This window comes from Oculina patagonica, chromosome 4, assembly GCF_052425735.1.
Source record: "Oculina patagonica isolate OP01 chromosome 4, crgOcupat, whole genome shotgun sequence".
NCBI lineage: Eukaryota > Metazoa > Cnidaria > Anthozoa > Scleractinia > Oculinidae > Oculina > Oculina patagonica.
The window spans coordinates 2802520-2814701 of NC_135761.1; the positions used below are offsets into that span (position 1 = coordinate 2802520).

General features: G+C 35.8%; 1 protein-coding gene across 1 annotated transcript in view; it reads left to right on the forward strand.

The window, feature by feature from the left end:
• The first annotated feature begins 5315 nt into the window (after window positions 1-5315).
• The window catches only part of LOC144648092 (uncharacterized), a 14071-nt gene continuing 7204 nt past the window's right edge, over window positions 5316-12182 (forward strand). Inside the window, exons 1-8 of the mRNA XM_078507727.1 lie at window positions 5316-5319; window positions 6562-6792; window positions 7109-7153; window positions 7532-7746; window positions 8781-8870; window positions 9230-9575; window positions 10555-10884; window positions 11281-11466. Of these exons, the coding sequence (XP_078363853.1) occupies window positions 5316-5319; window positions 6562-6792; window positions 7109-7153; window positions 7532-7746; window positions 8781-8870; window positions 9230-9575; window positions 10555-10884; window positions 11281-11466 (1447 nt within the window). The remainder of the gene's footprint in view (window positions 5320-6561; window positions 6793-7108; window positions 7154-7531; window positions 7747-8780; window positions 8871-9229; window positions 9576-10554; window positions 10885-11280; window positions 11467-12182) is intronic.

Here is a 12182-nt window from a genome sequence, read left to right on the forward strand (position 1 = left end):
ATTTTCAATCGTTCTTTGCTTTCTTCTTTCTTGTCAGCACCTAAAACTAGTCAGGACCCCAAAGGTAATAGAACATAATATAAAAAGAATGACAACTTTAAGTGACTGAACGTTACTTTAGATAATCGAGGTTATCGCACAAATTTCTTATAATTTTCACATAACAAAAAAATTCAAAGTCATTTATCATACTCTCGAAAATCTCATAACGCAAAAGAATTTGAGCGTTTTTTTCTTTTACATTTTTCGGCTTAGAGTAAAGGGTTTCTTATCGTACTTTGAAGTATTTCTCACTAAACAAGGAGTGGAAACTGATAAAATTATTAAAGGTAGCAAGACGTGGATTACTGACTTCTTTTAATTTGAGATGAGATGAAACATTCTACCCTATGTATCTACCAACAATCAGGAAACGTTACTTCATCAAGTATAAGATTAAATTATATTTGTCAGTGAGGTCAATAGGTCACCCGCCACATTTAAAACTCCCCCACAAAACAACTAGAACAAGAACCCTTAAAAGCTTTAAACCTGGCAAAAGAAAATATATAATAATAATGGTAATAACAATCATAATATATTTTTATTTTTCTTAAAACTGGGTTCCCTTAGGCCACTTTTTTAATAAAAATAAATAAAAAAGTAAATTATAATTATTTTCAAAAATTTCCCAGAATCCTTTGAGACAATATTTTTAAAAAAAGCTTTATAACTTTGGCAGTTTTATACCGGGAAAAATGTCAGATCACCCCAAGATAACATTTGCCATATGAACATTGGTTTCTTTGATATTTTTATGATCTCATCCGAATTCATTAATCCTACGTTTTAACGAATCTTTAAATCATCATCCGTTCCTGTAGAAAGCTGTCATGATGGTAAACCAGTGAGTTATTTTAAACAATAGAGTTCATGTGTTTCCATTGAAGCATTCATACGCGGTACACAATGACCTGATGATAAAACAAATATCTCTTTTATGTGGGTTGAGTTTGTTGTTGGTTCTCGTCCTTGCTCCGAGGGTTTTTCTCCGGGTTCTCCGGTTTTCCTCCGTCCACAATAACCAACACTTTCAAATTCAAATTCGATCTGGAATCAGTGGGATCAAGAAGAGCCACTTAGTGGAAGATCCCACTGTAAACTCCCATTATTGTTATTTATCGATCATGTTTTGTGATTCGAAGAGTGACGACTAACTTGGCCTCTAGTGGTGATTCCTTCCACACCTAAAGTTAACTGCACAGACTAAAATTTATAGCCTGCATCGTAGCCGATATCCGAACTTTACCGGCAGTTTAGCTCGTTCTCCGACACTGGCCGTTAGACTTTCATTATGATGAAACGTAGATCAATTTAGACTCTCTCCCATATAATGGGTCTTCGCATTTAAAAACAATTACGCGTTTATGAAACCCGGGGGGGGGTAGTCAAAAAAATTTTATACGGGGAGGCTCCACCCCAAGTTCTAACCCCTTACCCTTTTATATACCATTTTTGACAGAAATTGTACCCCTTTCGTATACCTTTAACTGAAAAAAGGTACCCCTTTCATATACCTAAGAGACATGGCGTGGACTTAAAATATGACGTTTTCTTGTCATTTTTATGTAGCGCTTAATAAATTAAAATAATACAGCCATAAATTGCGTCTGTTCGAAATATTTTAATTAAAGGCCCTTTTAAATAGCCAAATGACAGATTTCCATACCCTTTCATATACTTAAGCTCGTGAAATCCCTACCCTTTTATATACCTGAAGCCTGAAAAAGGTACCCCTTTCGGGCGGAGCCTCCCCGTATAGGCCATTATAGGGAGTACCCCCCGGGTTATGAAACCATATAAATCTAAAAAAAGGTGCTTAAAAAACGCATTTTACGACCTGTGGGAATCTCAATCACGCCTTTTTACAATTTAAGTTCTACACCTAATCAAATATAGACGCTGTTAAAAAGAAATGTTTTTAGTCTCGATTTAAAAGAGTCAACTGTGGAACAGTGTTTGACTACAAGGAGCAAGTCAATAAGTGGATATGTGAGACCAATAGTTTCTCAGCTAAGGTAGATAAGTAAACACAATATTTAACGTTAATGCAAATCAAATACCTTTACACTAGATGCACTGTTTGTTGTACGGAGAATGCTTTTGCTAGTAATTCTTCTCAGTTCAAGGCAAGATTCAAGAGCTAAAGAAATGATTGCTTAACTATTCAGATACGTGTTCAGTCACATATTTAATTACGTCGAGGAGATTGTTCAACAATAATCACTGAACCTGAGGCGAGTAACTGTTTTAGTATAATTCTCAAAGGTGAATATCAAGAACTGCAAAATAACAATAGAAAACACGAAAACAACAAACACAAGTGCTCGCTTGCATACGTGTAAACCAGTTTATTCATCGATTGAAATCGTAATTTACACTCAAGTTTTTGCAATAAAACGAAACAAAACAAGTACCACGAAAAAGATAGATATCTGGTACCTTTGTTTAACCGTTGGTGACTTCTGAGCAAGCAATTGTGGGAATCCACTCGAAATTACTAGCTCCGGTGAGAAGAGACCTAAATAATGTTTTGCCAGTCGATCTGACTAAGTACATGGCGGCGCGTTCCATCTCTAAAACCACCATGTTAACGATCAATTCTAATGCCTTGAAAGCCATCTCTTGAAAATAGTTTTGGTCCAAAAGCCTTGGTAGTTAATTTGCAAAATTCCCAATGTTTTAAATAGATCAGAATTGAATTCACCTCTGGTAATTATTCTAATTTGTGATATATGTTTTGAACAAGTCAAATAAAGCTGGTTATAGAGCAGGTTGCGTGCAAAAAAGTTTGTTTTCTTGTCAGATCAGTAAAAAAGAGGAAAAATGTTTCTAAATCAATTCACATGAACTGCTTTTTTTTTAAATATATCATTGATTCACCCTCAACTGTTTCTAAAAGAAAAAAATGTCATTTCACGAATATCAACCAATCTCAGATATTAAATATTTGTAGGACGCCATTTCAATTCAAAACTATGTGTATAACATTCATTTTCTTTAGGAAGGGTACCGGGGCTTTTTGTCGTTCGTTTTGAATACAAGGTTTGCAATAATAAGCGAATCGAAGCGGATGATAACTGATTTTGATCTTGTTTCTTTAATCAAACTGTATGAACATTGGTTTCTTTGATATTTTTATGATCTCATCCGAATTCACTAATCCCACGTTTCAACGAATCTTAAAATCATCATCTGTTCCTAGCTGTAGAAAGCTGCTATGATGGTAAACCAGTGAGTTATTTTAAACAATAGAGTTCATGTGGTTTCATTGATGCATTCATACTCTGTTTACAATGACCTGAGGATAAAACAAATATCTTTTCACACGCAAACTGCTACGATTGGCTTTTATTTGATATGTTCAAAAGATATGCCACGAGACACGTGAATGTATGGATACCTGAATCATTAAGAAATCATGTCTTTAGCTTGTAAATCTTCACCTTTGTTGCCTGAAACACACAGTTCTTAGATACTTCACTCGAAGCAGTCCTGCTGGACAACAAAAAGTACAAATTTCTATTCTCCTTACATTACTCTTATCTGGTTTGAATCTTGTCTGATGAACATTGTATTTACGTATTTATTGTAAAGTTCTCATAATAGACAATTACCTTATTTCCTGAGGCCTTATTATCGAAAGGAATTTTACGTTTAAATTTTCTATACAAGGATACCGTATGGTAAAACTCACTAAACTTAATTATATAAAGCTGAAAACTAATTCTAAAGTTTTAAAATAACATCTCAACATCTCAAGACATTACTGCATAAGAAGCTTTACAATCAGAGGGCTCGTAAACGGAAGAAGTTATATTTTTCTAAATGAACTAAATCTAAGGCAATTGGCTTATGTTCAGTGGATATTGTCCGAAGGGATTTTGGCTCTGAGATTTGGGCGCCTTATTTCCGAGGGAATCTTTTTATCCAACTTTTACTAAACCTTCTCGGACTTAATCAAAAAAGAAATAACTGTTTCGAATACGAAATCAGGATGGAGGCACAATTTTCTGACAATTTTGTGATATATTTATTGTGAATTCTCCGCTGATTAAAATTAGTGATCTTGTCTCTGTATTAGAAAAAACCTATAAATAAAAATTAGATGTGTTTATTTCAATTTTATAGCATATTGCTACAGTAAACTCGAGTTCAAGTTACAAATACGCGTTAATGTTCAGTTAAAGTAAGAATAATCGTGTAAACAACCAACCAAAATACTACTTATCAGACTTTTGTCACGTTTTGAATGTAAGCATATACACAGTTTTGAGCCATTTTGGTAAACCTTTCTCTGTCACACAATAAGGGTATTTAATTTACAATTTTGTCTAAGTTTAACACAGTTTGAAATTAGAACATTTGAAAGCAGAACAGTTAAACCTTAATGAGCTGACCCATTTAGTAGCTATGGGTTTTTACTCTTTTGGTAAAGATATTTTACGGTGAATCGATCGAAATACGTTTTCCATCCACAAATGATCTTTTTGTAATGTCATTTTTTGAAAATGCATGGATTGGTGTTGATGTCCCTAAAATTAACTTCTCTACCGTTTGGAATGCTAAGGACTTTTAAAATTTTTTTAAAAGAAGATTTTTAAAGGAATAAACATGTTGACAAAAAGGGCAGGTGTTTTTCTTTTTTTTTAAAAAAAGCATTGAAGTTCATGCCCTGCTTGTCATTTTTGGAGAAATTATGTACCGTGTTATTTGCCACCTGCCAGTTAACAAATAAGCCTTTTGTACTCTTTCAAATGATGTTCCACGGATATCATTATTTATCGCAGCATGAAAACATAACTTTACTGTGGTATAAACCTCAAGTAAAGCTGGCGTAAATTTGATATTTAATCAGCTTTACGCTTATTTTACAATTTTTAAAGCTGACCTTTATGCCAGCTTTACACTCAAGTGTGAAGGCATGTTATGAGACTTTTTTACACCAACTTTAAATCACATTTACACACGGTAGCGTAAAGGTCGGTTTAACCACCTTTAAAAACATTTAATTGATGTGTAAAGTTGGATAACCAACATTTAACCACATTTAATTTCACGTAAATCTCCATTTTTATGTTGTGTATCTGTAAATATTGACCCCAGAAAAGTCATTTCCCAAACGTATTTTCTAGGCTTTCAAGTATAAGTGTAATTTTTATTACTCCTGGATCTGCTTTAAGGATGAAAAGTGTATATTGTGGCACATATTCGCCAAATATCTTATTGGTCAAAATTCTTTATAGAGTTAGTATTATAAGCCAACGTTTCCAATAATGAGTAAGTCAAAACGTCAATAAATTTTTTTCAATGTGGGCATTTTTCTGATGGCTTTTTCGCCCATATTTTGATTAACGGATTGTTATTAATAACATTTCTGAATCCTTTTTTATTACTCGTGAATGCATATATAATGAACGAGTATAGTGGGGAAGTCGAGCCATCCGTCCATCCTTTCATCCATGTGTTGTAAACATTATGCAAATTAGGTAAGCTCACGGTCGCTTTCTTAATTTCTTTTCCCTCGGCTGTGAATAAAAATACAGTTTTACAAAGGTATAAGTTCAAAGAAATAAGTGTAGAAAATACTTCACCCCTGTAAATGAGAAACAATCGTTTCCCAAACGATGAAATATTGCATTTTCTTTAATAATCGCGAACATTCGGAAACGATGACCAGTGACTTTATGTATGTGTTATTAAAAGACTGGGACACGACACAATTTATTAAAGGATAATCAGTAAAAATTAACGAAACTCTGTACAAGACAGATATGTATATAATATCCGTGGAAAAAAAATAAGAAGAAAAAAAAGAATTTTAGCTACAGGGTATGAGAGTTGATCCCGAGTCACACGCTTTAGAACGCAGAGCTGTACCGCTGAGCCCTCGGTTTACTAAACAATTAAAATTATGAAAAAAGTAATTCTTATACCTGTTATTCTTATACCTTGTTGACCTGTTATATGCTCACCCTCTTTAAATAAAGTTGATCATTATTATTAATCCCTGTAATGAATATTTTCCATCGATACTATACTGTTCAAAGAAACGATTCAAATAGATCTAACGCATTCACGAGAAGGTCATAGACCTCTTTGATATTCTCAAGATTCAAGCTCAAAGTTTTTATGGTTAAGGAAGAAAATTCTCATAAAATAAAGTCTTTCGTTCAACTCGACTTTTCCGGATATTGTAAAATACGTTTAATACGAAATCAACCTTTGTGCGTTGTTTCAGTATAAAAACCAGCTTCAAGGTATTGTTTTTAACACTCATATTGAAATCGAGAACCATCAATTATTCTATTTACACGTACTCTAGAAAATGAAGCCATCCTTAATAACATTTGGCGGTTTACTGCTTTTCACTGTCCTGTGTCCGTGGTATTCCTGTGGACGTCCAAACCATGAAGACCCTGAATTTTCAGGAGAAGAGCCACAATCTGACCCGGACCCAGATCCCAGATCACACTGCCAACGAAACAAAAATCCAAAAGGACTGGCATTCATTGGCGTAAGTTACAACTTGCTCGAAGGGAAACCCTGAGGGTAAGACTGAACTAGGCGGAGTTGATCCGGGACTTGATACCGTCAGGAAAATTTTAAAGTTAACAAACGACGATGGCAAGGCAGTCCCAGACCAGATCTGCTATGAACCACGCCAGGTGTGTTCGACGTCGAAATCAGCTAAGATCTTTGGTGGAACAAAACGCTATCAAGAAAAATTGAACGTCGATGTTACAGCAAAAGGTAAGAGAGCAATTTTTGCGTTATTGATAAATTATGTTTTTAACTACTAGATCCGGCAGAAAGGGACCTGGCTTGGCCATTGGATGGATGGATAATCTTAATTTGTATGGATGGATGGATAGATAATCTCTATTTAAAAAAAGGTCACTCAGCCATCAAAGCATAAACAGTTGACAAACAACCTGTACATTTTTCATCTCACCTCCACGTTCAGTTTTATTGAAATAGAAACGAGAAAGGTTAATCTCTTTAAAAGTTTATAACTATAGACAACTGTTTTAAAATGAATACAATTTGTGCTATTTTATTCAACCAGGTGGCTACCAGGGGTTGTTTGATTTTTCCTTCAGCTTGAGTTCAAGTAAGTAGGAACACGAACTGTTTTAACTAGCACTTTTATTGAACTGTGACAACTCAAATGTAACTACTGAGCAGGATTTCTATGTGGCTGTTAATTATGTAACATTGTACAAAGGAACAACTACTGATGGCTTCTGTTTAAACTCTACGTTTTAGTCTGTGGATTATAGGTTATAGTGTGCATGTCTAAAAGCTTTTGTGCAGTTCCTTCATATGGTGCTGTTTATTATGCTGTACAAAGTAGTTCTACCTTAGAAATTTGTCGAGAAAACTTTTTATGTGCCACATCTTGCTTTCTAGCATTTTATTAAACTTTCAACTAAAGCAGTCGCAAGTGGAAAGTAACTAATATAATTGTATTACCTACTTCTTCCTTCAGAATATGAGAAGGTGTCTAAAAGCACTAGCAAAGGAGAGACTGTGTACCGAGACTCCACAGAAATATGCAACAAAGGTGCAGCAAGGTACAGACTCGGAGAAGTGCAAGCCAGAGGATGGAATCTGGAGGATGGGTTTGCCTACTCAGTTTGTCAGTTACCTGGCAAATACAAAAGGGGAGATGAATACTTTCAGTTTCTGGAAGATTGGGGAACGGTAAGCTGTGTTTACAGAACACAGTTGTAATCTTTTCTTAATGTTGCCAAATGCAGTGACCACAGAAAACTTATCTAAGACCTTTTTCAGTATGGCTGGACCAAACGTGAAGCCAGATTTTGGTGTTTTTTAATTTGACGGTCGAATTAAAGGGTTTCTAGTTTATATCAAATACTAGAGAGAAAGCGTTTTCGAAAATGGCGGGCATCAGAACTTTGGATAACGTGAACATTTATTCTTATTGCTACACTTTCTTTAGTGCCATGATGACGTCATGTGTCGTAACTATCACGTCATTTTCATTGATTTTATTGGCTGAAGTAGTCTTAAATATAATCAATATCTCCTTCAGGTTTGAATGTATAACAACAAAACATCAAATGCAACATGTCGAATAAGATTTGGATGTCTACTAACCCGCTGGTTTTTCTTAGCAACCTGTGTAGCCAAATCTTGGATCCACCAATTTAAATATCTTTTAATTTATTTATTAAATTTGCTTAACAGGGTGTAAATAAATTTGATTAAATACTAAGCTTGTAAATTTTGCAAACATTGCTTTCAAAAACCAGTTACCATGGAAACACCACAGCCAGTTAACACGTGGATCTGCCGTAAAAAGTTTTAAGCTAGAGCGAGCCTCAGGAGCTACCGCTACTGTTTTAAGTAGGGTTAATTTTAAATAGACAGTTTTTCTTTGAATTATTTATCATATATTGTACAATACAGTCAGCTGTACAGTTGACTCCCGATAACTCGAACCTTCAAGGGAAATTGAAAATGGTTCGAGTTATCGAGGGTTCGAGTTACCGAGGGTAAAATTACAGTAAATGTATAACGGAAATCCAGGGGAAATCGATTTTGGTTCGAGTTAGCGCGAGGTTCGAGTTAGCGAGGGTTCGGGTTATCGGGAGTCGACTGTATATCCTTTTATTGCACAATCATATATTGTTAAATGTTCTCATTTTTCGGATTCTGTTTTCTATGTACCCTTATAACCAATTACTTGACCACGATAACCTCTTTACTTTCAGCACGTTGTTATTAAAGTGATATTAGGAACAAAGAATATAACAAGATTCACAAGCACTCTCCAGGAGTTTATGAGTTTTGCCTCAGAAAATGTAAGTATAATGAAATTGAAGCCAATTTTATTTCACGAAGCCAAGGAAAGCACAAAAAATTCTTATGGATTCAACTGCGCAGTTGAAATAGAAGCAAAGAGGGAATATATTCAAAGATTATTTCACGAGCGCGCGCAGAAACACTAGAAACGAGGTTATGAAATACTACACCAACAAGAGGCGCGTGACGGCGGACGTTAGTTTCATGTCAATATTTTCTGAAAGGATCTAAACTTTGGTCAAACGCTTTCTTGATCAGTGTAGTCAATTTTTTATGTTTATTCAGTGATGCACGCAAACCCATCTTGACATTTATCCAACAAAAAACTGACCATAAAAATAACACTTAATTCTCCCAGGTCGGTGGCAGCGTCTCTGTGTCTGCTGGGTACGCAGGAGTAACCGGAGAAGTCAGCGTCGATGTTAACAACTTTGAGGAATCAGAGGAAACGAACAAGGAGTTTGGAGAAAAACAACTTTCTTATCAGATTGGCGGAGACAACCTTCCAGAGCCAATCCAGCTGGAGCTCATGAGTATTGAAGAAACACTAGATGAGAAGTTTTGGGGAAATCTAGATGAACTTAAAAATAAACGACGATCACCATGCAGAAAAATGAGCAGAGAAAAATTGCGAAAGCAAAAGAGGAACATCATCAAAGCAATAAAGGACTACCCCAGGAGAAAGAACGTCCATAGGGCTAAAGGTATGAACAACTAAACGAAGGAAAAGTGTCTTTCTTGGTTTCTAGGCGAAAGCAGAGGATTGTTGCTGTGTTGTAGGTGTCGGTGTCCATTCTGTAATGTATTCTAGGTGAATGCAGAGTGACTTAAGAATGTCCTTCTAGATTCTAGTGTTGTTCCTAAGTAGGCCTTAGTTGAAATCTGAAAGTTTTTCTTGAGTTCTCGGCCAAGGTAAGGTGTCTTTTCTTAGTCAAAGTTGAAAGCAAGAGGATATTTCTTAGTCACGCTTTAGGCGAAAGCTAAATGTATTTTCTAGGTACACCTTGGAAGAGAGCGGATTGTCTCTCCGGGTTAAGTCTATAACTAGAAATTTGCGTTCTTCTTGGGTACTAGGCGAAAGCAGAGTAGATTTCTCAGCTAGGTCGTAAGCGAAGGCTGAGTTTCTTTTCTTGATGATATACCGTTAAATTCCGCGTTATAAGCCCCCCCCCCCCCGCTTATAAGTCCCCCCGGTTATAGGCCCATCTACTTGGAAACAAAAAAATACATCCGATTATAAGCCCTTCCCGGATATAAGCCCCCCTCTACCGGATGGCAGTACTGAATAGAGCTAAATGTTGCTTTATTATGCGTTTTTAACTTAAAAACGTATTTCGATCAACACTCCCGTGGCTCTTTTCGAAACGTTTTTTTCATTCCGCTTATAAGCCCTCCCGGATATAAGCCCCTCCGTTTATAAGCCTACTCAAAACCCCTTACGAAGTTGTATAAGCCCAGGGCTTATAACCTACGGTATATAGCTATAGACAAAAAAGCAGAGCCGTTTCGATTCTTGGGTACACCTTAAACGAAAACAAGCGACAGCAGAGAAAATTGTGGGAAAGAGAAACGTTTAGAAAACAGGCCAAACAAGACCATTTAGTTTGTGTATGTAAATGCGTTAGTACCGGTAGTTAGTGTACAGCTAAATATACACAAATTCACGTGTTAATTCTTCTACAGATAACCCGATGAAGCTCCGTCTGGCTTGGCCTGCCGGGTATTTTTCGCTCTATACCGCTAAGGCCAGTGGCGCCAACGTTTGTCCACAAAGGACTGGATTCCAATGGAGTGAAGGCAATGTGACAAATCGGAATCGAGGGTTCTGGCCTAATCCACCTGAAGAATCATTGAGTATGATTGGATTTGGAATTGATGGGTCGGGAATAACGTTTTCATTCTGCAGTAAGACGGAAAACCCCAGCAGTGAATACTTCAGTCCTCAGTGGCCGCTTGGCAGATATTGTATTCTCAGAAAGAGCAACGACCCTGGTCAAGGGAAATGTCCCCCTAGTAAGTTTTTAAACCCAGGCTAATATAGCTTACAGCTTGCCCTATGACAATAAGGCAATAGTTTTTTTTACCTTAATAACATAATATTTCAAAGGTCAAGCGTCAGCGACAAAACTTAGTCAGCAAATTGATTTCCCTAATAATGGAGAGAGAAGACGTTTCCAACAAAAGCCTTCCCATAAGCGCGTATTTATAATTTTAATAATTTATAACAGTACAAAAACCCTGCGATGGACTAGAATCCCATCCAGGGAAAGTAAAAAAAAAATTGCTAATCGCTACATGTTATGGCAAATTGGGATAAACTCCGGGTGATGGGCAACTAATTTTGAACGCAGACTTTTCCTTTATCTTTATCTTTGCACCATAATAATTCAGAGGTAATTTAATCAACAGAATTTAAAGCCGCCGTCGTGAATTGGGATGATAGAGGAATTTATCTGCCCCCCGATCCAAACCCTAAAGAACCGGTTACAAGTGGGGAAGTCCCTGATGGAGAATACCGATATGGTCACTATATGACGATAACCTACTGTTGCCGGCAAGATAGGTTTCATACCATACCGATGCATTTACCAATCGGTGAGAATCTCTTTCTTTCCTTATTTCTCGTTGTACGTTATTAATGGACGTGGACCTGAAATGCATATAGCTGAAGAACTTGATACACATAATAATATAATAATAATAATAATAATAATAATAATAATAATGGTTTATTAACAGGAGTATATCCATACTACATGGCTCTTCACCTGTTAATACTAACTAAATATAGAAAAATTACAATTTGATATAGAAGACAAAAGAAAAATTCCTATAGCTAAAAAATTACAATTAATATAAAAGACAAAAATTCCTATAGCTTACATAAAAAAGTACAATTTGCCTAAATGTTCAGAGTATATTTTTAATATAACTTAGCCAAGTTTTAAACAGTGAAGCAGTTTGAGCAAAAAATCATCAAAAAGAAAAAGGAAATTTGTAAGCATAATAGCGAAATATTATCACACCTATCAACCTATATCTTTCTTATTTCTCAAAATGGTGCGTTGCGACTCTTTGTACTCTCGTCTGTGTTTAACAAAGTTTGAGTGTTGTATTTAGAGAAATAAGGAATCACAACAAATGTTAAATTAAGAAAAAAAACACACGAAATTACAAGTCCGTTTAGTGATGGCACTGACAGGGGTGGGTACGGGGAGAGAAAAAATGAGCCGTGATTTACGGCTAAAAGACATCCTAAATTTTCCCAGAGTGAGAATCAGTCTGAAAGATTTAAGACACTGTCTTTCATA